This window comes from Podarcis melisellensis (assembly GCF_964234715.1).
Source record: "Podarcis melisellensis genome assembly, chromosome: 14".
NCBI lineage: Eukaryota > Metazoa > Chordata > Lepidosauria > Squamata > Lacertidae > Podarcis > Podarcis melisellensis.
In genome coordinates, this window is record NC_138546.1 from 16175484 (window position 1) to 16199792 (window position 24309).

Sequence of the window (24309 nt, forward strand, 5' to 3'; positions counted from 1 at the left end):
CCTACCAGTCCCAATGGGGACCAGCCACCGCTGGAAGAGAATTATAACCCTGCATACACAAAACAAAGCAAAATCAAGGCTGCGCACTATGAAAATCTGCAAAACACCCCCCTCCACACCAGATAACAAGAGCAGTGGGGAGACAAAGCAGAAAATGTCCTGGAAACACTAGTTTCATGCATCTCCAAGTAAGGATGGGAAGTAAACAAATAACAACAATAAATAAACCCAGGGCTTTTCAAACGTCCAATGTTACATTCTTGGTCCGTGTGTGCAATTGCTGGACAACCAGCACAGCTGCTTTTCAGAGGTTTTTGCTGCTTCTCATCAGTTACAGAAATAGCCTTTTCCTGGTGAAGGCTGTTCCCAGGAGAGTCAGAAGTCTGCCATAAACTCACAGCGGTCGTTCAGCTCAATGGTGGTGTAATTCTGAGGCCGTCTGGGGAGGGGGGGAAATACACACAGACACCAGAGGAAATAAGTTAAAGGAAAGTAGCATGACTTTTATTTGTTTAATTGGACGGGGAAGCAACGCAAAGCAACCATTAATTGCATTGCTCCGCGTACAGTGCTTTCATTATTGCAAACCAGAACATTTTGTAACAAGGCTATGCATTTAGAAAAATACTTCCCTGGTTTTTGCTTACAGAGTCTGAACACACTGTAGATTCCAAACGGGTGGGGGTGTCAGTAGAGCATGGAATTTATTCTTAGAATCAGAAAACTGTAGAGTTAGAAGGGACTCAAAGAATAATCTAATCCAACCCCCCTGCAGGCAGCCCCTTTTCCCTCCCAGCAGGCAGCCCCTTTTCCCTCCTGTTTATTTATGGCTGGAAGTGGGGGCAGATGGGCGGGCTTGCTGCTAAAGAAGGATGCCACTGATGTTAGCTCAGTGGCAGAGCACCTGCCTTGCATGCAGAAGGTCCCAGGCATCTCCAGGTAAGACTAGGAGAGAGCACTGCTTGAAACCCTGGAGAGCTGCTGCCATCATTGCAGAGACAATACTGAATTAGATGGAGTTGATAGAAGGCAGCTTCCCATGTTTGTCTGATGAGCATCGGGCAGCCACCTATATGTTGTGGGACCACAACTCCCATCATCACCCCTGGCCTTTGGCCATGCCGGTTGGGGCTGATGGGAGCTGGAGTCCAGCTACATCTGGAGAACACCACATTGGCAACCTCTGTATTCCCCATTTGGGCACAAAAATCAGGATGTCTTTTGCATGCACCAAAAGCAGCAGGGTGGGGGGATATGGCAGAAGGGGCCGCTTTGCAGCTGCTTAAGGGAGACAAGGACCAAGGCTGAGCAAGAGAATGAGAGCGTTGCGGTGGAGAATTGGGGAAGTCAGTTTGTTGCACAAGAGCATCAAATCCGCTTTAATTGCACAACCTGCATTTGCCGGTATGTGATTTGAATCCACCCCAAAGCAGCAGCAGTTTGGAAGCATCTTCAATGGGATGCCTATGGAAGGATTTTACTGTTGCTATTTGCCGTGCAGATGCATCTATTTCCCCCCACACCTGCATTCTCCCCCCCCCCGGATGATAGCAAAGCATTAAACCTTCCCTCCTGCTGCATTGTGGTCCCTATTTGGAACAACACAAACAGAGAGTTGTATCCAATGTTAGTCCTACTCACATAGACCCATTCAAAATGTTTATTTATTATATGCCCCCCCTCCATACTAAGGTCCCAGGGTGGGTTACAACATTAAAATACAAGATTAAAAACAGTCTAAAATAAGTTCCAAATGTAAAAAAGAAAGTGGCTCCTAAAACTATACACCTCAAGTGTCAAAAGCCGGGGGTAAAGAGATGCCTTGTCAGCATTCACCAGAAGCTGCACAATGAAGGTGCCAGACACACCTCTGTGGGGAGGGAGTTCCACAGCTTAGGGGCCACCACAAAGAAGGCCCTCTCCCGCACTACCGTCCCCTCACCTGATAGGGTCTGTAATGAAGGATGTGGTCCTTCAGATATTTGGGGCCTGAGTCATTTAGTCATTAAGACATAGTCCACTTATTATCATTAATTTTAATGGGCCGACTCTGAGGAGGACTTAGTTGGATACACCCCAGAGCTTCAATTTCTTTGAAGACAAACAAACACCTGATATCGCTTCAAGCATTGGATTTAAAGTAACGTAGAGTTAGTCCCTTATACCCAGAAAGCTTTAAAGCATTTAATTTCCTGAAACAGGCTGAGAAGGAGACTTGTCATGCTAGAGTCTGAAAAACCCTGCTGTAGACAGACAAAATAAAGAAACACAGCAAAAACAGACATACAAAGGGGTGGAGGAAATGGGAACTTGAGTTCTGGGGAAGCTTGTTGAAAAGCCCCTTCAAGTTTTTTAGCTTAGTTAAAACGTTTTAAGCAGCTACTGCAACATGCTTGAATTTCCAAGTGAGGAAGCAGAAAGTTGCATGAAGCAAAATGGGGTGTGGGGAGGACCATTAGGATAGATTCTGTGTAATGCACACAAACTTCCCTTGTAAATTTACATAAAGAGAACCCTACCATAAAGGAGTGTGACATTATAACTAACTGAGGCTAACACGTTTGTTAGGGGAACTGTAAAACAAACACACTCTGTACTCCTGAGGAATTAGTTTGTAACAGAGTACATGGAGAACACAGAGTGCTTTGTTTCACATTTTTAAGCAAAACATGTTAGGCTTAATAAATTACAATTTATTGCACTGAAGATCTGAGGAACTCTTCTTGTTCCTTCTTAGCTGATTCTTGTTTTTCTCCCTCCTTTTCTTCCACAAACAGCTAGACAATGGCTGCATCTAGATGGTAATATCTCAGCTTAATAAACCAAGACACGATTGAGCTTAGTGTCTTTGCATTCAAGAGACCTCCTGTTTTCTCCGAACCAAGAAACTATGGTTACCACCTTCAGAACAAGCCAGGATCTTAGATTAACTTCTAACCATGGTTTAAACTCCTGGCTTGCTCTGAAGCTAGGAACCATTGTTTCCTGAAGAATCAGGAAACAATGGCCAATTGGAGACTTCTGCATTGCGTTCAGGTGTGCCACAAAGGAAGGAGAGAAGAGGCTTATTCAGATCATTAGACATTAACATAGTAGATCTAATGTAAATTTATCTTTGCTAATTTTTTTTGCTGCTTTTATACAGCAACTCCACTTTCTGAATGGCTCACTAAGCAAAAAATGAAAATGAAAATTGCAATGCAACATTAAAATATAGTATAAAATGATAAGAACTAAAACATATTGGAAAGCAATTTAAAATTCTTTTTTTAATTGAGCCTGCCTCAATTTCATGGCTTTCCAGTGCCAGGACGAATGAGTGCCAATTACCCACGTTTACAGCCCATAATTCACCCTTCAAGGTGGTCTGTATTGGGTGACAGATTAAGAACTGTGCCTTCGCCACACATCTTCCAAGCACTAGGAGAGCAGATGGGTCGGGGGGCTGTGTATGGCAGAGTAAGAACTGCAGTGGAGTTTCAATCTGGTTTGTTACACCCTCCAAAATATTCAGGGGGCTCAGGCAAAGGTTGGCACACAAACCAGAAAGCAGAACTGCCTTTGCTCCTCACCTTTTGATGCAATAGAAAGCTGTTCCAGCTAACAGCAGCACAAGAAAGATGGACCCCACAACAGTGAGAGCAATCTCCCAGGCTTGAAATGAAGCTAAGGGAAAAAAGAAAAGGAGGGGGAATAATTATTATCAGTCTGTCTTGGTGAGCTCCCTACAGCTTTGGAGATAGCTTTCTAGAGACAGGTTCAATTTCAGGCATCTCAATAGAGCGCCACTGCCGAACAGTGCAGACATTACTGCATCCACTAAAAAATGTACCGTATTTTTCGCTCTATAAGACGCACCAGACCACAAGATGCACCTAATTTTGGGAGGAGAAAAACAAGGAAAAAAAATTCTGAATCTCAGAAGCCAGAACAGCAAGAGGGATCGCTGTGCAGTGAAAGCAGCAATCCCTCTTGCTGTTCTGGCTTCTGGGATAGCTGTGCAGCCTGCATTCGCTCCATAAGATGCGCACACATTTCCCCTTACTTTTTAGGAGGGGAAAAGTGAGTCTTATAGAGCAAAAAAATACAGTATTTATTAAAGGTTTGTAAACAATAAAATGATTCGAACCCAACATAATCTTTACCTTTACATACATAAAGGTAAAGTACATATAAATGTATATATTTAATATATTTTCCTGCTACACCACAATGATCACTAAGCAACACAACCTACAGGTGAATTTACATCCTCATTGTCATTTGGTGCATGCAGGTAGGAGAGAATCTATGCAGAATAGATGTTATTCTTTCCAAAGTATGCAATGAAGATAAACTGTTCATCTATGTATCTTCCCACCCACCCACCTCCACCTCCCAACATGATATTTGGAATGTTTTGATTGTTTTGTAATAGTTAGCTTGTTTTAATGTTCTGTCAGTATTATTTAGTTTTAAAGTCAAACAAAATAATTTGGGCGCCTCTCGTGTCGCCACTTCCTCGTAGCCATTTGGGCTGTTTCCCCATCCGCTCACCCTCAGACCTCTGTGCTGTTTTCCCCAGAGATGCACATGCAGCATTCGCTTTGAGGGGCTTCCCGTCCACGGCAAAGGGGTGGGGACTGGAGGAAAAGTGAGAATGCCACTGAATGAGGCGCTGACGCTGCTCAGGTGACCTGGCCCACACCTGGCCAGAGACTTTCAGGGTGGAGTTAAGGCAGGTGAACGCAACCCCTATATGGAAAGACAAAAAAGAGGAGCGGGGGTCTGGTTCAGTTCAGAAGTACCAAAGAGAGAGCGGGGGGCGGGGTTATATAGCATCAAACCAAACCTAGGATAGGGCTGTAACAGAAAGACAAAGTTGTGCGAAAGAGGAGTGTCTACAGATACAGTGGTACCTTGGGTTACATATGCTTCAGGTTACATTCGCTTCAGGTTACAGACTCCGCTAACCCAGAAACAGTACCTCGGGTTAAGAACTTTGCTTCAGGATGAGAACAGAAATCGTGCTCCGGCGGTGCGGCAGCAGCAGGAGGCCCCATTAGCTAAAGTGGTGCTTCAGGTTAAGAACAGTTTCAGGTTAAGAACGGACCTCCGGAACGTATTAAGTTCTTAACCCGAGGTACCACTGTATACATAAACACCAAGATCCTTTGCCCCTGCTTCACTCCTGTTACCTTCACTCTTCATATTTTTATTTTATTTATTTTTATACCTTTCTTCTAAGGAGTTCTATTTGTATCTTCACCATTTTTACCCTCACAGCCACCCTAGGAGGTAGGTTAAACTGAGAGATGTTGGGTTGGCTCATAATGACCTGGTGAGTGTCATGGCTGAGTGGGGATTCAAACCCTGGTCTCCCATGTCCTAGTCAAGCATTACACCACACTAGCTCTCAATATTTCCTATTTCAGTAAGTTGCACGCTTAATTAGATGTGAGTTGTTGTTGTTACATTTCTATCCCACTTCCACACCCCCCCCACAAGAGCTCAAGGTAGCATACACGGCGCTCTCTTTCCCTCAGTTTTATCTTCAAAACAACCCTGTGAGGTAGGCTAGGCTGCGAGACAGTCGCTGACTGAAGGTAATTAAGCAAGCTTCATGGCTGATGGGATTTGGACCCTGGTCTCCCAGGCCCTAGTCCAACACTCTAACCACAACTTTACACAGGCTCCAGGTGACTCGTATACCTGCCTCCATTGTAAATGCTGATTTTGTCTGCAGTTACCTCACAATTCCGATGGGCTGTCTGCTTTCTTTGGTCTGTTTAAAGCGCCATTTGTACAACCGGAGCTGCATCTGCACCATACATTTAAAGCACTTAAAGCATTTAAAGCAGTTCGCTTCCCCCCCCCCAAGCATTCTGGGAATTGTAGTTTGCTAAGAGTGCAAAGCATTGTTAGGCAACCCTAAAATACCGAAGCTGAAAAGAGTAGCATAAAACACTTCAGGCCAGCAAACCAAACCACATAATCAAATGTATCACAATTCTTTTAAATAAATAAATAAAAACCAATTTAAAGTAGCAGTATCAATTTAAAATCCATCCGACTTCCTTTACCCAAGGGTAGATTTAAATACAAAGGTCTATTAAGCCTCCTCTAAAAGAAAGAAGGGAGGAAAACAAAAACACCTCTCAAAGGAGATATGTGAAAATTATTTATACAAGGGAAGAGGAACCGTTGGCCCTCCAGAGGTTGCTGAACTATAACTCCCATAAGCCCCAGCAAGCAGGACCAGGGATGATGGGAGTTGAAGTTCATCTGGAGGGCTAAGGGTTCCCCACACCTGACTCATATAAACTTTGTGAGCTGCAGCAAGACTGTACCTCCCCAACAGCTGTCTGCACTAGGCAGCTAACAAATCTTAAGTTCCTATGGAAGTTGGATGACGTTTTGACACAGACCGTGTAGATAGCATTGGCAGATGCCACAGAAGCAGCTCTCCTCCATGGATCTCACTAATGCTTGCTGGAGACTTGCCAACATCTGTGGGTTCTGAGGCCACATGGAACAATCTGCCAGGAGGAGGAGGAGAGGAATTAAGAGATATTGAGCCGATCCCCTTTGCAACAATGTGGTTCATGCAAAACACACAGCAAAGAGGGTCCCTGTTCTTTTCTTTTCTCTTTTCTTTTCAAAAAAACAATTTTTAAAACAAATATTTATTTATTAAACGTTTCTAAGGTGAAAATTAAAAATTAAACCCATGTTATGAACATAACAGACGTAGGACAGCTCAATACAGCAGTCTTAACATTTCCCTCCCCCTTTATGTTTTCTTTACAGGATTTCTTTACAAAGTTTTTTATTCATCGTCACAACCACCCTGCAAGGTGCGTTAGTCTGAGAGGTAACAACTGGCCCAAGCTCACCCAGTAAGCTTCATAGTTGAGTGGGGATTTGAACCCTGGTCCGCCAAGCCCTAGTGCAGGGGTCAGCAATCTTTTTCAGCAGGGGGCCGGTCCACTGTCCCTCAGACCTTGTGGGGGGCAGGACTATATTTTGGGGGGGGGGGAAATGAACAAATTCCTATGTTCCACAAATAACCCAGAGATGCATTTTAAATAAAAGGACACATTCTACTCATGTAAAAACAAGCTGATTCCCGGACCGTCCGAGGGCCAGATTTAGAAGGCAATTGGGCCTTACTTTGCCTATCCATTCCCTAGTGTGACACTGTGGCCACATTAGCTTTCCAGGATATACTGCGTGTTCTTTTGTTTGGAGATCAGCAGCATCCTAAATCACCTTTCCACTCTCACAAGAAAAAGAAGATAAGTTTCTCTTACTGGGGGTCAGCAGGCAGATTTCAAGATTCAGGAAGAGAGATTCCTGTGGGCAGTGATTCTCTGAGGCAGGAGTGGGGTCAGAGACTGCATAGATTTTGTCACAGGAGGGACAGCGGCTCAAGGACAGCGGTCTGCAAAAGAAACAGAAAATCAACGAGAGTTCCCCATGGGATTTCAAAAACATATACATTTATTTCAACTTGGCATCAATTTATTGCATATGTTAAAGAAAAACAACACAATCAACAACCTCCCCCCTTCTACTTCATAAAATCATAGATCTGTAGATTTGGAAGGGACCTCGAGGGGCATCTAGTCCAAACCCTTACAATGCAGGAATCAAAGTTAAATAATCCCTGACATATGGCCATACAACCTCTGCTTGTTATTTGAATCCTTTGGTTCGCACCCTACCTTCTGGAGCAGCAAGAAACCAGCTTGGCCCATCTCCTGTGTGACAGCCCTTCCCATACTGAAGATGGCCATCATACCACCTCTCAGTCTTCTCTTCTCCAGGCTAAGCATATCAAACTCCCTTGGTTTCCAGACACTTTATCATCTTGGTTACTTGGTTACCTTCCTCTGTACCCTTTGCCGCTTGTCAATATCCTTCTTTAACCGCGGTGCCCAGAACTGGAGACATAAATAAGTCACCTGGAAGTCACCCTAGCTTCCTTTTCCATGAAAAGTGACTTCTTGTTACATGCCAGCCAGAGGCCAGGGGTTCGAACAAAAATTCAGGAATTGTGGAAAAGGAAATGAACTCTGGCTGTGCAGGGGGAGGGTAGGACTGCCTGCAAGCCTGAGGATTTGTGTGGGATCCTTTCTGCTGCTGCATGTAGTGGTAAACCATGGTTTAGCATTACATGTGTGAACACAGCCATACTCCCTCCTCTTGTCCTTCTTTAAGTCTGTCTCTCTCCAGGTCCATAATTCCTCTCTATGATCAGCACCTCCTTTTGGCTCTTTATTGTTAAGAGGTAAAGCTAACTTCACATGCTAACCAATTGGAGGTCCCAACGATAGCATGATGAAGTCACAACAGGATGCAGCCAATTACATTTTGATATATAGTGGTACTTCTGGTTACGTACTTAATTCGTTCCAGAGGTCCATTCTTAAACCTTTCTTAATCTGAGGTACCACTTTAGCTAATGGGGCCTCCCACTGCCGCCGCCGTGCAATTTCTGTTCTCATCCTGAGGTAAAGTTCTTAACCCGAGGTACTACTTCTGGGTTAGCGGAGTCTGTAACCCAAAGTGTTTGTAATCTGAGGTGTTTGTAACCCGAGGTACCACTGTACAATAATGTCAGAAAGCAAGTTCTGAATGATGACACGGTAGAGCCTTTTACCCCTGTTCACAGCCCTTCCCCATAGCCAAAAGGAAGAGAGGACACTTTTAAATTTTTTTGTTTTTGTTTTTTTGAAAGAGCACTCCCAATATTGGGATAGAAATGCAATAAACCAAGAACTACCTCACCTGCCTCCTTCCCTAGATACAAAGTGGATCGGTTCAGAAAGACGAGGATGAGCTTGGCTTGCACCCGTCTCCCATGTATAAACTGCAACATCTTTGAGGTGCTCCTCCATAGTGCCATTAAGAGCATGCCTGGAGAGTGCCACAGAATGAGTCACTTGTTGCAAGGAGGGATTGCTCCAAACAGAGGGCATCACATATTGCTCTGGAAACACAGATGGTATAAACACAGTCAAAACCAAGGAATGTGTGAGTCTTCTCCTTCCTGCTTCTTGACAACTGAAGAGTTAAGTGGAGAACCTGTGGCTCTCCAGATGTTCAAAATGGCCTCTACCCATTGGCCAACACGCATCTCTAGCTTGCAAAGTATGCCACCACATCCACACACGCATGAGAGATGAGAAAGGGCCATAGTGAAGTGTTCTATCCCTGGCATCTCCTGGCAGGACTGGGAAAAGACTCTTGTCCAAAACCCTGGAGAGCTGTTGCCAGTTAGTGTTGACAATGCTGAGCTAGAGGGACCAACGATCTGACTCAATACAGTCAAATCTAGGTTCCCTAACGCTTCCATTTTGGAACGTTTTAGCTCCCAAACGCTGAAAACCTGGAAGTAAGTGTTCCGGTTTCCAAACGTTTTTTGGAAGCCAAACATCCGACGCAGCTTCCACTTGAGTGCAGGAAGCTCCTGCAACCAATCGGAAGCCACGCCTCAGTTGTCAAACGTTTTGGAAGGTTGTCGGAACACGTTCGACAACCGAGGTTTGACTGTATAAGGCAGATTCCTAAGTGTGAGGAAGGCCTCATCTGCTCTCTACATTTAAAGCACCATCATAGCACTTTACACAGCCACAACTTCCTCCAAAGAATCTTGGGAACTGTAGTTTGTTAAGGGTGCTGAGAAAGGCTAGGAGACCCCCTATTCCCCTCACTCAGAGCTGCAACTCCCAGAGTGGCTTAACAATAACTTACCCCTCTTAAGGAACTCTGTGAGGGAAATAGGGGTCTCCTAACAACTCTCAGCACTCTCAAGAAACTAACAGTTCCCAGGATTCTCTGGAAGGAAGCCATGGCTGCTAAAGTGGTACAATGCTGCCTTAAATATATAGTTCAGATGGGCCCAATGTCTCTCACACAGCAGGGGAGTTCGTTAATAACATTTCCCAGCAGGGTGAATGGTATGGATCTTTCTGTGCAATCCACACTTCCTGTGCAATTCACATGAACTCCTCTACAGCCCGAGATTGAAACCTGGCAAATCAGCTGCCAAGCTTTTCAATTTGTGGAAGCTGAGCAGAAAAAGGTTATCTGTGTGTCAACTATGGATAGGGTAGAAATTCAATTTTTGTTTGCCTTTTTTTGAGAAGCCATCTAATTTGCACTTCTCAAATCAATGTGCAAACCAAAACACACCTGTCTTCTGAAACCCACACTTCCCCAATTTTTGCAATATACTCTTGTAGTATATAGTATAGACTATAGTAGTGAAAACATACAAAAATGAATTATGGGAAACTGATTGGGGGGGGGGGAATGTATATTAGTTAAAACTGCATTGAATAACGTGCTTATTAGCGGGTATCTTCACTAAAACGTGGCTGAATTAAAATTTGCAGATTGCTTCAGAAATGTAGAGAAATGAATTTAAGGTTGGGGAAAAAATGAGAAAGCGACAGAAGCTTGAACTGACAAATTCATCCATCCATAGGGTCAATGTCATACCGTGAGGCTTGATAGTCTTGGACTGTCCTTCTGGCAAGATGAGGAACAAACCATTGCTTCCAAATGTGCCCTGCAGATGAATAGTGCTGTATGGTATGGCATTGTGCCCGGAAAAGAACATCAAGGTGTACCCTTTCAAGCTGCCACCAGGATTCCCTTTCAGCTCAATGAATCGGTACAGAATGGTGTGGTTGGCCATGCCCAGTTCATTGATTACGACTGAGTGGTTCTGGGGCGTTTCCTCTGTGGAATTTGAGCCAGGAGGTGGGCAAGCATTTTCCTGGGAAGGAGTCATTTCTGTCACCTGCAGAAGAAACCCACAAAGACTTGCTAGGCCTGAAATATTACACATTCTAATAACGTTTCTAACCTGTGTGCATTTGGTTTTAAAACAGACTTGGGTTGTAAGTTGCTTTTGGAAAGGAAAAGCGACTGATACATTGAATAAATGATAATTAAAGAATAAGTCAAGGTGTAGAACAGGGCTTCCCAATCTGTGGTCCATGAGCGTCATTCATTCATAGAGAAAAGGGCTTATTGATGGCTATTAGCCACATTGGGTCGTTAGAGGCAGCAATGTTTCTGAATACCAGCTGCTGGAAACCAGAGGAGGGAAGAGTGTTATTGTGCTTGAATCTTGTTTGTTGGTGTCCCACAGGTATCCGTTTGGCCACTGTGAGGACAGAATGTCGGACTAGATGGGCCATTGGCCTGATCCAATATTATTTTCTTGTGTTCTTATGCTAGGTGGCCTGTGGTATATCTGTATTAAACACTCATATTGGGGGTTTTTAAATTGCATTTTAATTGCTTCTTTTATTTCTTATATTGTATTACTCTCTGAATTACAGGGAATTCAAACTGTCATACAATCAAATACAATATCAGAAAGAAAAGAAGCAATAAAAATACAATAAAAATCATGTTGGATCTAGAACAGCGTTTTACAATTACTGCAATGGGCAGAAAAATCATTAAGTGGTGTACCAAGATGATAACAAATTCTTAAGTGGTGTGTGGAGAAAGAAGGTTGGAAACCACAGCTGTAGGGATACAGTATCTTGGAGGTCAGGAATGATGGGAGTTGCAGTCCAACAGTCCAGGGGTACATTGGCTACCCCTGGTTTTAGGTAGATGGGATATGACTGGAGAAGGTAAAAGGTAAAGGGACGCCTGACCATTAGCTCCAGTCGTGACCGACTCTGGGGTTGCGGCGCTCATCTCGCTTTACTGGCCAAGGGAGCCGGCGTACAGCTTCTGGGTCATGTGGCCAGCAAGACTAAGCCGCTTCTGGCAAACCAGAGCAGCACACAGAAATGCCATTTACCTTTCCGCCGGAGCGGTACCTTATGACTGGAGAAACCCAGGTTCAAATCCCCACTCAACAATGAAGCTCACTGGACAGCTTTGGTTTGTAGGGAGGATAAAGTGGGGGGTGGTGGCTTAAGGCTTATTTGCTGTCTTGCTGGAGGAAAGATGCATGCAAAAGATCCCAAAGTTTACCCCCCAACATTTCCAGATTGGGCTGGAAAACATTCCTATCTAAAAGAGTCAATGCCAACCAGTGAAGAGCAGCCTTTGACAACCTGGTGCTTTCCAGATGTTTGGGGTTTGACTCAGACCGATGAGAACGGTAGCCCAAAACATCTGGAGGGCACCAGGTTGGGAAAGGCTGGTGCAGAGTCCACCCTGCTGCCAACAACACTGAACTAGAGAGAGCAATGGCACATGTCAGCTTCCAGCGTTACATCTCAGGGCTCCTTCTGGCCAAAGTCAGCATCCTGCCACTTACCTGGAAGCTGCTGTGGTCTCTCGGCCGCAGGCTGTAACATCGGCTGAGGGACTCGTCTTGGCTGCTGTGAGAATCATCTTCAAGCAAGACCCTCTGGCCTGGGGCAAGAACAGCAAGCAGCTTGTCGGCGTTGTCTGAGCCCCGGGCCTTGTAGACCAGGGCATCCACCAGCCCCACATTGGTTAGGGGCATGTTCATTTTGTAGGTGGCGTTGGGATTGCTGCGGTAGAGAGCCACAGCGTCCAGTCCGTTCTGGATGGTATTGTCAGGCAGGACAATCTGGGGCTTGGGGGTCACCCCACTGCTACCCACCAGGAAGTAGCCTCGCTCATCAGTCCTGTAGCCCGACAGGTTTATCACCTTGTAAGCCAAGTTGTTCTTCCCATTGTAAAGCACAAGCCAGTAGCCCTGGAGAGCAAACGGTGCTTTCCCGGGATAGAAGAGCTCGATGTATTCAGTGTCCTCTCGGCCTCCCGGGTTGTCTGAATTCACTTCGTTGATAAGCAGCTCAGTCAAGGGAGTTGCTTTGGTTGTCCTTTCCGGCACGACCACTTTAAAGAGCAAAGTCACATCACACTGAACATGTAGAGGTTTGGTTTTTTTAAGAGAAGTAGCAGGATCATGCCAGCCCCAGCCCCCTTTGCTGGTTTCTGGACCACAACAAATGCCCGGCGATTCCAATCCTTGGGGTTTGGCTCTGTTTTTTCGAAGGGGACTCTTTTTTCACCATCAGAGGCCATTCTCCAAGTGCTTTCTCCGAGAAAGGTTAGGAGGATGGCAACACTAGAAATGGCCTCCTTGGTGGTGGCTCCCCGTTTATAGAATGTTCCCCACAGGAAAATATGCCTGGCACTATGATTGTCTGGTTTCAGACACCAGGCTGAATCATTTCTGTTGACCCAGGCCTTTGGTTATTAATTGGGAGCGTAGTGAGGTATGGGTTTTTTACCTGCTTTAGCGCTCATATTTTAGTGGGGTTTTTCCCGTTTATACATTTGGTGGGGGGAGGTGAGCATGTTTAGATATTGTGTTTTATTGTTGTTTCCTACAGGGTTTAAATGATTTTTAATGCTGTTGGATCACTCTGGGGCATTCCTCCCTGTGTGAAAAGCAACAAATAAATAAAATAAACAAGCAGCCTTACAGCAGGCATTGCTCAGGAATTCTAAGAAACCAAAAACCAGTTATTAAAACCAGGGCAGTTTTGAACGTGTCAGTCCGCCATCTTGATTCAAAATGGCGTCCACCTGCATCCAAACATAGACAAAATGTTGCTCCTCAACCTCAGCAACCAGCATACCAAAATCCCAAAATATATAGTAGATAAATAAATACAACTAAAATAAGGAGGGAAATACACTCTTCACGCAATTAAAAAAGATATTTTCCTTTGCGGGGAATTACCCCTTTCAAAGCTGAACCCTAGCAAAGCCTGGCTTTCCCTAATGCATCATTGCCCAGCCGTACAGCACTCATGTGCCTGGTGTTTCATCATTACCTGGAGTACCTGGAGGCCCGTCTGTCATGTTAGCATCTCTCAAGCAAGCCTTCACCGCCGTTCCATTCCATTTCCCAAAGTGCAGCACCTCCTTGCTCTCAATGAGAAGTGAGAAGGCCTTCAGCAGGCTGCTGAGTTGCTCTGTCGACCTGGCAGTCAGGAAAGCAGTGAAAACCAGTTGTGGGCCCTGACAGGCTACAGCAGGATCTGAGGAGAAAAGAAAACCAAAAATGGAAATAACCTTCAAGCTACAGCCCTGTATTTCCACAATGTCCTCGGAACTTTCTAAAACCGGTGTATCTTCATTCAGGACTTGCCTAATGGAATTGCATTCCACAATGGTGGAGCCACCACCAAAAGGGCTAGGCTAATATCAGAATGGGATCCAGAACTGTGGGGCCACCACCACAAATGCCGTGTTCTGTGTGCTCAATAGCCTAAGTACTTTGGGAGGCTGGTGCCTCAAGAGGGCTTCAGAAGTAGATCTTAAGGTACAAGCAGGTATGAATGAGACAGCCCTTAACAACATAAGAAGGGCCTGCTGGTTCAGGCCAAGGGCCCATCAAGTCCAGCATCCTGTTCTCACAGTGGCCAACCAGATTCCTGTGGGAAACCAGCAAGCAGGATTCAAGCCCAAGATCACTCTCTCCTCCTGTGGTTTCCAGTAACAAACATTTAAAAGCATTTCTGCCTCCAACTGTGGAGGCAGAGCATAGCCATAATACAGTGGTACCTCAGGTTAAGTACTTAATTCATTCCGGAGGTCCGTTCTTAACCTGAAACTGTTCTTAACCTGAAGCACCACTTTAGCTAATGGGTGCCACGCTGCCACGCCACCGGAGCCCAATTTCTGTTCTTATCCTGAAGCAAAGTTCTTAACCTGAAGCACTATTTCTGGGTTAGCAGAGTGTGTAACCTGAAGCGTATGTAACCCGAGGTACCACTGTAGTGAGTAGCTATTGATAGCTTTTTCCATCATGAATTTGTCTCCTCATGTAGCCGGTCATTTTAAGATGGGTGTATTGATGGCTTCTGTATTCTCAATGTGAGCTGATGAATGTTTTTAACCCTTTTCTTTCTATTTCCTTCTCTTTTCTTTCTTTGTTAAATTTTATTTTTTTTTAAAATACACCCAAAATGTGTACATAGAACACACACGAAAATGCTGCTGAATTTCTGAAAGCACGTCTAAAAAATAAATAAATTGCAAAATGATGAGTAAATGTGGAGAGTGAACTTAAGATAGTTCCCTGTGAAGAGGGATTTCTTGTAAAACCACTCTGAATAGTGTAGCTCTGTGAGGGGAAAGGGGTTCTCCTAGCAATTCTCAGCACCCTTAAGAAGCCACAGTTCCCACGATTCTTTCAGGGCAGCCGCGACTCTTTTAAAGTGGTATCATAGTGCTCTAAATGAATGGTGTGAATGTGGCCCTAACTGAATATACTGCGAGAAGGGGAAATGGTAGCATTGTTAGAGGCCTCCTGGTTTGGGGGCCCTGACAGATGCCCAAACTTACCACCCCCTAAAGATGGCCCTGGTTTAACCCTTTGTCCTGCCACTCCTCTCCTCCACTGTTCCACCTTTAAAATGTTTTTAATAATTAATAATAATAATAATAATAATAATAATAAAGCTCAAATAGGCTTATATATTACAATCACTTTACCTTTGAAATAAGCAGGAGATACTCCACAATTGCATCGTTTATCCAGGGCTTGGGACAAAAATATCTGTATCTTGCTTTTCGCCAGGGACTCTTCCTGACAATCTTAGGAAACACAAGACAACGTTGCAGCATGGGACAGATGCACATATGTATAAGATGCAGTGATAAAAACTGCTAGCACGGTTGCAAAGCTAAGCAGGGTCCAGTACTGTTTCAAACTGGATGGGGGACCACATGTTGAGATTCTTGCATTGCAGGGAGTTTGACTAGATGACCCTCGAGAGTCCCTTCCAACTCAACAATTCTATGACTCTATGATTAGCTTTTCCTTTTTCTACATATACAGTGGTACCTCGGGTTAAGTACTTAATTCGTTCTGGAGGTCCATTCTTAACCTGAAACTGTTCTTAACCTGAAGCACCACTTTAGCTAATGGGGCCTCCTGCTGCCGGAGCACGATTTCTGTTCTCATCCTGAAACAAAGTTCTTAGTCTGAGGTACTATTTCTGGGTTAGCGGAGTCTGTAACCTGAAGCGTATGTAACCCAAGGTACCACTGTACTGTATGTTTAAAGGGTTGTATCCAGTGGAGGCAAATGAGACACTGCCCTACCACCCACAGTCTGCCTCTTCCTGCCTGCCTTGTTCTTGCAACCTGCCTGTCAGCCTCCTGCTCCTTACTCTTACTGTTGCCTCTTACAGAACTCAGCAGGAATAAAGATGGCTGCAGAACTAGCATTGGTTGGCTCTTTCATTGGCTCTGGCACCTGCCTCCTACTTTTGGGCTCCCCAACTTCCTATTGCAAATATCCAAACAATCAGCTTTATTCATTTCTTCTTGTGAACGTACCATCCCATGCCACTCTTGGTTTGGTTTAGTTTTCATGAGTTTGTCTCATGACGTTCTACTTGGTTATTTGGGTTATATGGATAAAATTCAATAAAAAATATCAGAGGGAGGGTGCGTGCCAGTTCCACAGATGGAAGCAATTGAGATCAAAGCATACATAGACCTTCTCCCCCGCCCCTTACAACCACCCATTTTACTTTACAACAACCCTGAAGAGAGGCCTTTTGTGTAGCTTAGGCTGAGGTGGTGGCCAGCTCAAGGTCGATGAGGGAGTTCATCACCTGAGTGGGGATTTGAATGTGAATCTTCCCAGTCCATAGTCTGAAACTCTAACCACTGCACCATTCTGCCTTTCTGGCACAGAAATATGAGTTCTTAAACCACAGAGCCTAGGGCTTGCTGATCAGAAGGTCGGCGGTTCGAATCCCCGCGATGGGGTGAGCTCCCGTTGTTCGGTCCCTGCTCCTGCCAACCTAGCAGTTCGAAAGCACATCAAAGTGCAAGTAGATAAATAGGTACCGCTTCGGCAGGAAGGTAAACGGTGTTTCCGTGCATTGCTCTGGTTCACCAGAAGCGGCTTAGTCATGCTGGCCACATGACCCGGAAGCTGTACACTGGCTCCCTCGGCCAATAAAGCGAGATGAGTGCCGCACCCAGAGTCGGCCACTACTGGACCTGATGGTCAGGGGTCCCTTTACCTTTTTCTTTTTAATCAATGCTAACATCTACACCAAGATCATTGCGGCTTTAAAACAACAACACCAACGCTGTCAACCTGGAGGCTGTCTAACTTCTAGGGTTACTGAAGATTATGTTCAATTGATTGATGTTGTACATATATGTGTGCATGCTTATTAATGAAATACCTGTTCTAAATTACTACAATGAATTTGGGACTTCATACCGAAGACAAAAAAAAAACTGATCAATGTTGTACATGTATACATACTTGCCTATTAATAAGATATCTGTTGGGAATTACTACATTGAATTTGGATTTTCATATGGAAGACAACACAGTCAGGAGGGCATGGTTGGGGGGGGGGGGTTTGTGGGCCAAATAAGGACACCAACTGATTCAGGCTAGAAATTCCCAACCCCTACCATACAGCCATTACGCTGAGATCCCAAAGTGACTGACCCGCACTGCTTTGATTGATCTGGAGGCTGCAGCCCCCACCTGCAACTTGAAGACAGAAGGAAATGGTTTGCCCAAAGCGTCTCTTGGGACAGTCATTGAATTGCCCAGGCGTGGGCTTGCCGAGAGCATAAACGGAGGGATCCCGGGCGACGGAGCAACAGACACAGCGGTTCACAGATGTATCATTTTGCTGGGACCTGGTGGAGATTAACAGGGTGAGAAGCTGAGTGACTAATCTTACGCTATAGACTGGGGCCTAAACCATTTAATGCTTTAAACACTAGTGTGAGCACCTTAAATTGGGCCTGGAAAGAATTGGCAACCAATAGATAGTTGTCTCAAACTAAGCCCTATACAGTTAGTTCCACTGAATTTAAGCAGCTTAAGTTAGTTGCATCCGCAGATTTCAATGGGTCTACTCTGAGGAGGTCAAGCATTAGATACAACCCAAAGTAAATAGATCACTTTATGCAATATGTCCCTCACTTGCATGTTTGTAGCTGGGCTGCCTTGCCACCCTTGGGCTCCTTTGGGACTGACTCCAACTACAAAAGCTGAGGCTGTTGAACAGATTCTTCGGCTGGAGTATCATTCACGGGAGGTTGAGAGAGCTTGTTGCTGTTATTGATATTACTGTTGTATCTTTAGTTTTAGATCTTATGATTTACGTGGAAATTGTTTCCATTTGGTTATGTACTTTTTGATGCATTTTACTTATTGTTTATGACTTCTGTTATGTTTGTAATTATGTAAATCTTGTCATGTTGTAAGCTGCCTTGAGCATAGTTTCAGCTATGGAAAGGCGGCATACAAATAAAATAATGATAATGAGGATATATTTCTGAACTTTTCTTGATTTTATGGTTTTGTCTTTGAGGGGGTTTTCTTACAATCCAGTGGTGCATAAATTTATGAAATAAATAATATAAATTCAATAAATAAAATAGCTGCAGAACATGGAATCTGGCGGTGTGGTGGGCTCCCTTACTGGAAAGGAAGGCCACAGAAATTCCCTGCCCTTCTTTTTCTCACCTCTCTCTTGCATGGAAGAGGGGCTTCCCGGGAGTCAAGACATCTTGCAGCTTCAAATCAGCACTTTCAGCTGTAGAGTACACCAAGGCATCCAGGAGGTCTATTGCTGACACAGCAGCCCCCACAGCAAAGCTGGCAGGGGTCCCTCTGTACAGGGCAACAGCATTGGCACCTGCCCTGAGGAGGGGTCTTCTGGAGTTCTGGGGGAATGGCAGGTCAACTGGAGGCCAAAGCAAGAGAAGAAAAATGAGGGTTTATTCCTATTAAAAGAACCTGTTAATCAGCCCAAGGACACATCCACATGGACACACAATGCCATATAGCTAAAGATGGTGCTCATATTTATCTTGCATTACATTTGCTTTCCAACGGACTACAACTCCCATCATCCCTAGCTAGCAAGACCAGTGGTCATGGGATGATGGAAACTGTAGTCCAAAAACAGCTGGAGGCCCATGTTAGGGAAACCCTGGTCTGGACAATACTAAACTAGATGGCCCAACAGCTTGACTTGGTATAAGACCTCTTGCTACACATTCCACCCTTGGTATGTGAGAGGATGCCAACACCATGAGCAGCAGCCCAGCCCTACCTGAGGAGTTGAACTGGCTTGGGCCAAGGAGAAGCAGCCCATCAGGGGATGTCTTGCCATGCACCTCCATCACAAAGTAAATCTCTTGGGTGCTCCCCTCAATCAACACCAGTACCAAGCCATCTACTTGAGTTGAAGGACGGCCTTGCAGCTCGACAAACTCAAACTCTCCAGGGGACGACACGATGTTAACCTCGTTGATTAACACAGTCGATTCGTTCAGTTGAGAAAAAGGGATGCAGTGGTTATCCATGGCTGGGGTAGGCGCACCCGCTTGGAAGAACCAATGAGAATCTGTCCCTCGGCATCTCTCCAGTGCCTCGTCTGTGGTCCTGAAGAAAGGGTCCTCCAGGAAAGGCTCCACACCTGGGGTCAGAACACGGACCAGCTCATCCGCTCTGTCACTCATTTTAGACTTATGGACCAAAGCATCCACCAGCCCTTCGTTGGTGACAGTCATTCCTTCATGCAGCTTCTTTGCCCCAAAATAGAGTGCAATAGCATCTGGCCCATTTTGGATTGTGTTGTTAGGCAGGATCACCGATGGCTTCGGAATGACCGTAGAGGACCCCAAGAGGAAGAAGCCTTCGTTATTGGTGGAAAAGCCCCCGAGATCCTGGACTTTGTAGGCCATATTGCCCTTGCCATTGTAAAAGACCAAGGAGTAGCCATCTAGAGGGGTCTGCTGGCCACTTGTGTGATACAACTCCACATACTCCAAGGTGTCGATCCCTGGGTTATCTGCATTGACCTCATTAATGCGGAGCATGTGCTCTGCCTTCTGTTTCTTAGGGTTCTCAGTGAGGCTCAGAGATTCCACCTCATTCAGCAAGAAGCACACACAGAACAGAGATGCCAGTAATAGGCCAGGCCCCATGACTGCAGAGGCTACCAGGGAGGAGAAGGGTGTGGTCCACTTTCCAAGAGAGCTGAGCAGGATGGAGGAGAAAATGGCAAGAAGAAGTTTGACTCAGTTTGACAGCAGAGCCTCTCAGTCGTGACCAGCTGAAGGTGTCAACATGCTGAATCTAAAGAGGAGAGAAAGAGGGAAACACAAAGATGGTGGTGAGGAACACAATGCTTCCCTTCGGTTTTAAATTTTGCAAAAGAAAAAGGTTGTATGCCACTGCCAAGTTAGGCGTTACTTGTCAAGTAAGGTAAAGGTAAAGGGACCCCTGACCATTAGGTCCAGTCGTGACTGACTCTGGGGTTGCGGCGCTCATCTCGCTTTATCGGCCGAGGGAGCCGGCATACAGCTTCCAGGTCACATGGCCAGCATGACTAAGCCGCTTCTGGCGAACCAGAGCAGCGCACGGAAACGCCGTTTACCTTCCCGCCAGAGCGGTACCTATTTATCTACTTGCACTTTGACGTGCTTTCGAACTGCTAGGTTGGCAGGAGCAGGGACTGAGCAATGGGAGCTCACCCTGTCGCGGGGATTCGAATCGCCGACCTTCAAGTCCTAGGCTCTGTGGTTTAACCCACAGCTCCACCCACGTCCCACTACTTGTCAAGTAGGCATGGAAAATTAAATCACTTTCTGTTTCTCTCACTTTTCTCATTTTCTCAGTCCCCAGATTACCACATCAGTTTGTGCATCATTGTTTTTCTAAAGGTTCTTATGAAAATTCATCATGATTTCAGTCATAGCTGTCAACGTTTCCCTTTTTTTAAAGGGAAATTCCCTCATTCCGAATAGGATTCCTCACAAGAAAAGGGAAAAGTTGACAGCTATGAATTTCAGTACGGATTTCCTGTAATGTGCAGATTTTTGTGCCATTTTCTCTAACATCCACACTTCTGCAAATCAATTACCTCTAATAGAATATGTTTGACGACAACTGGAGACCCAGGGTTGGAGAACATTTTCCTAGTATGTAGAACTTTGTACATTACTTGTGGCTGGAGAACTGCATTATAAAATTTGGGAGAGCGCAAATTTTGAAGGATAGTTGTTTTTGCTTTGCCTATGTCAGAAAGTGCAAATATTGTAAGCTTGCTTTCAAATGCCAGACTGAATCCACACACACACACCAACCACTGCTACTTCACGTTAGGCATCATTGCCTAACACCACAAACAAAAATGATCTGATGCAGCAGTCATGAAAGGTGCTACATTGGAAAATGCAACATATATGGAAAATATCTCTACCAAATGGAACATAAAAAGTGAGCCCTGTAAAGGGAGCTTACTGAAGCCTTCAAGTCAAAGGTTCACTATGACAGTGTGTTTTACATTGAAAAGGGGTGTTCCATCAGCCACACTGAACCACAAACAACTGAAGAGGCATGACAGCTTGGCTCCGACAGCTGTTGACCTTTTTATTAAGAGCTGATCTTAATCTAATTAAGCCTTTTCTTTTTTTTAAGAGAGAAAGCGTTTGGGAAAGAAAGGAACATGTTTATGTGGTGTGCTTCAAATCACTCTTCTCACTTTGTCCGTTGTGGGTAACACAACCCACTGAATATTTTGGAAAATTGTAATCACAAAGGGTACATATCCCCTAGCACCTATAAAACCAGAATTAAAAACACTTCAGATTTTCCTGCACGCCCAGGTTTTTGCACATGTAAGCCTAGAATTCTGTAATGTTATATAACAAGGCTAGAAAGCTGCCTTGCATGAGCTACTAATAAGGAAATAAACAAATTTGATTTTACTCCTGCCTTAGGCAAGCTCTTCTCTATCTCTCAGTCTACCACTCCCTCCAAAATTAGGATAATTATATTGACCTACCTTACGAGGTTGTTGTAAGGGTTATAAAATCGTATTCTTTATTTAAAAGCATTTACATACTACTTAGTATTTCCAAAAACTCTAAGCAGTGTACAGTGCAAAAATCAAATATGTCATTAAAACAAAAGCAAAAAGAAAACCTAAAATTAGTATAACAGCATACTGTATAGGCGAAAAAAGGTAAAGGACGCCTGGATGGTTAAGTCCAGTCAAAGGCGACTATGGGGTGTGGTGCTCATCTCGCTTCAGGCCGAGCAAGTCAGCGATTGTCCAAAGACAGCTTTCCAGGTCATGTGGCCAGCATGACTAAACCGCTTCTGGCACAACGGAAAACCTTGACAGAAACCAGAGCGCACGGAAACGCCATTTACCTTCCCGCCACAGGGGTACCTATTTATCTATTGCACTGGTGTGCTTTCAAACGGCTAGGTTGGCAGAAGTTGTGACAGGAGCTCACCCTGTCGCACAGATTTGAACCATTGACCTTCCGACCAGCAAGTCCAAGAGGCTCAGTGGTTTAGACCACAATGCCACCCGCATCCCTTATAACAGCATACACAACAAAAACACCCCCCCCCCCCGAGAAGTCAAATGCATAAAACACGGTGCAGTCTTGTGGGTTTGGGAAAGCCTGGGCAAAAAGATACATTTCCCAAAGACATCTGAAATAACTGATAGCTGCTGCTTCACATATGAGAGAGGGGCAGGCATTGCCGGGAGTGGGGCCCCAAGTAGAAATACCCTAGATAATCTAAGCTATTTTATAAAATGCTGCCTATGCTAAAAAGATGCTGTCTAGAGTATCAAAATGCAAAACTGTAACCAGTGGAGATAGTCTTCTGCTTCTCTGACCGGCAGGGAAGAAAAATCATTGGCAGCCAGTGGGACAATTTCAGTTAGCACTAAGCCAGGACAGTTAAGCAGCTAAGAGTGTCAAACTAGGACTGGGAAGACCCAGGTTCCAATTCTCCCCCAGCCATGGAAATCATTGGGCGAGCCTTGGGCCAGTCACATCTCTCAGCTAAGATGTGTCAAACAGGGTATGAATCTGCCCCTAATGAAGCCGTGCCGATGTGAACAACTGGTGGAAGGTTGGGAGGTGGGAAAGAACCGGCAAGGTATGAAGGTGAGGAACAACTTCGCTGAGCTCTAAAGCCCTAACGTGAGCACACAGCCTGTTAATGCAGTTTTAAAACATTCAGTTAGCTGGACATAGTTCCCATTAAAATCAATGCGAAAAAGGTCAGCTATCTACTTCAGGCAAGCCGCACGGATTTTCAGAAGCTCTGATCCGCTCCTCCGGTTTTTTCCAGCAAAGAGAGGTTTTTACACATCCAAGTAAAGCGGTTTTGTTTTTCACTTGGCCTGAGTTGAGAAACTGGGTTGTGTGGTTTTGCAACGCCAGGCAACCCACGAGAAGCTCCCCTCCCGAAATCTGGACAATTTTCACGACTCCCTCTGCTCACTTACCTCCTCGAGGAGGGGGACCCAATCCTCTCCGCAACCCGACCCGATTCATTCAAGGCTTGCAAAAGCGCGATCAGATCTGAAGCAACACTTTTTTCTTTCTTTCTTTTCAAAAATCGCACCTATCCCCCACCCTGCGCGCTTTGCAAGAGGAAACACGACGCTTGCAAAAAAGCGTCTCTCTCTCTCTCTCTCTTTACGAAAAACGGGGCGAAACGAAAGAAGACTCTACTGTATATACTTTTTGGGGTGGGGAGGGGACGTGAACCAATATGTTGCGGTTCTCGCTGGATCCTCCTCTGACTTTATAAACACGCGGTTCTCTTCTCGCGCTTACTCATTCGCCACTCAGCCCCAGCCTCCTCTCCCCTTGCAAAGAGGGATTTTCTCATCCAAATGAACTAAGAAAAGGGGACAGGATTGGGGAGGGGGTCGGGAGCCTAACAGTGGCTTCTCCAGTCTCCTCCCCTTTCCTTCTGTAAATTGATCAGGATGTCTAATTTCCACTCCAGGAGGAAAGGTTTGTGGATTTTAAGGGATAGTGATCCGTTTTGAGGACACGCAAAAGTGGATTGATTTATACAGCAACGGACTAGAACTTGGAAGTTTTTGTCCCTAAAGCACATCCAACACACATGACATCCCCCCACAAAGAATCCTGGGAGTTGTAGTTTTCCCCCTCACCGAACTACAATTCTCAGCAACTTTAACAAATCACGGTTCCCAGATTTCTATGGGGAAGTCATGATGTACCTTAAATGCATAGTGTGTGTACACAGGCAAAAAAACAAACACCGCCCCTCCCATCGCCAAGGCAACCCCTCCAGTCAAAGAAAAAGCCACAAAAAGCTCAGCTTTTAGACTAAAAGTTTCAGAGAGGGAAGCAGGCAGAGGTATAAAACCTGATATTCAGAAACCCAGCTGCCTCGACTGTGGAGACGGAGTGTAGCCATCATGGCAGGGAGACAACTGACAATCTTATCCTCCAAGAATTTGTCCAATCCTCTTTTAAAGCCACCCAAATTAGTGGCCATCACTGCCTCTT

The 24309-nt window shown here is 45.0% G+C and overlaps 2 protein-coding genes across 3 annotated transcripts in view; one reads left to right on the top strand and one right to left on the bottom strand.

Annotated features, from left to right (window-relative positions):
• Nucleotides 1-24309, top strand: part of IFT140 (intraflagellar transport 140) — a 281216-nt gene that overhangs the window by 139628 nt on the left and 117279 nt on the right. The window lies entirely within an intron of this gene.
• On the bottom strand, nucleotides 237-23604 carry LOC309356482 (uncharacterized protein). Of its 2 annotated transcripts, none has more exons than XM_081887961.1 (14): nucleotides 23268-23604; nucleotides 19059-20086; nucleotides 18467-18686; nucleotides 17474-17631; nucleotides 15445-15546; nucleotides 13788-13985; nucleotides 12281-12831; nucleotides 10489-10792; nucleotides 8773-8974; nucleotides 7293-7423; nucleotides 6408-6518; nucleotides 4537-4734; nucleotides 3573-3666; nucleotides 237-439 (listed from the first exon to the last, which is right to left on the bottom strand). In XM_081887961.1, the coding sequence occupies exons 2-14, from the start codon at nucleotides 19933-19935 to the stop codon at nucleotides 376-378; spliced, it is 3210 nt and encodes a 1069-aa protein (XP_081744087.1). In that variant the 5' UTR covers nucleotides 19936-20086; nucleotides 23268-23604; the 3' UTR covers nucleotides 237-375. The 2 variants fall into 2 exon arrangements, with proteins under 2 accessions (XP_081744087.1, XP_081744086.1); XM_081887960.1 differs by having other exon boundaries at nucleotides 13779-13985.

Coding starts and splice junctions, on each gene's coding strand:
- LOC309356482 (XM_081887960.1), bottom strand. CDS start 19,935: ATGGGGCCTGGCCTATTACTGGCATCTCTGTTCTGTGTGTGCTTCTTG. Junction 6,519..7,292: donor AATCTGCCTGCTGACCCCCA/GTAAGAGAAACT, acceptor TCCTCCTGGCAG/ATTGTTCCATGTGGCCTCAG. Junction 4,735..6,407: donor CTGCCAATGCTATCTACACG/GTCTGTGTCAAA, acceptor CTTTCCATATAG/GGGTTGCGTTCACCTGCCTT.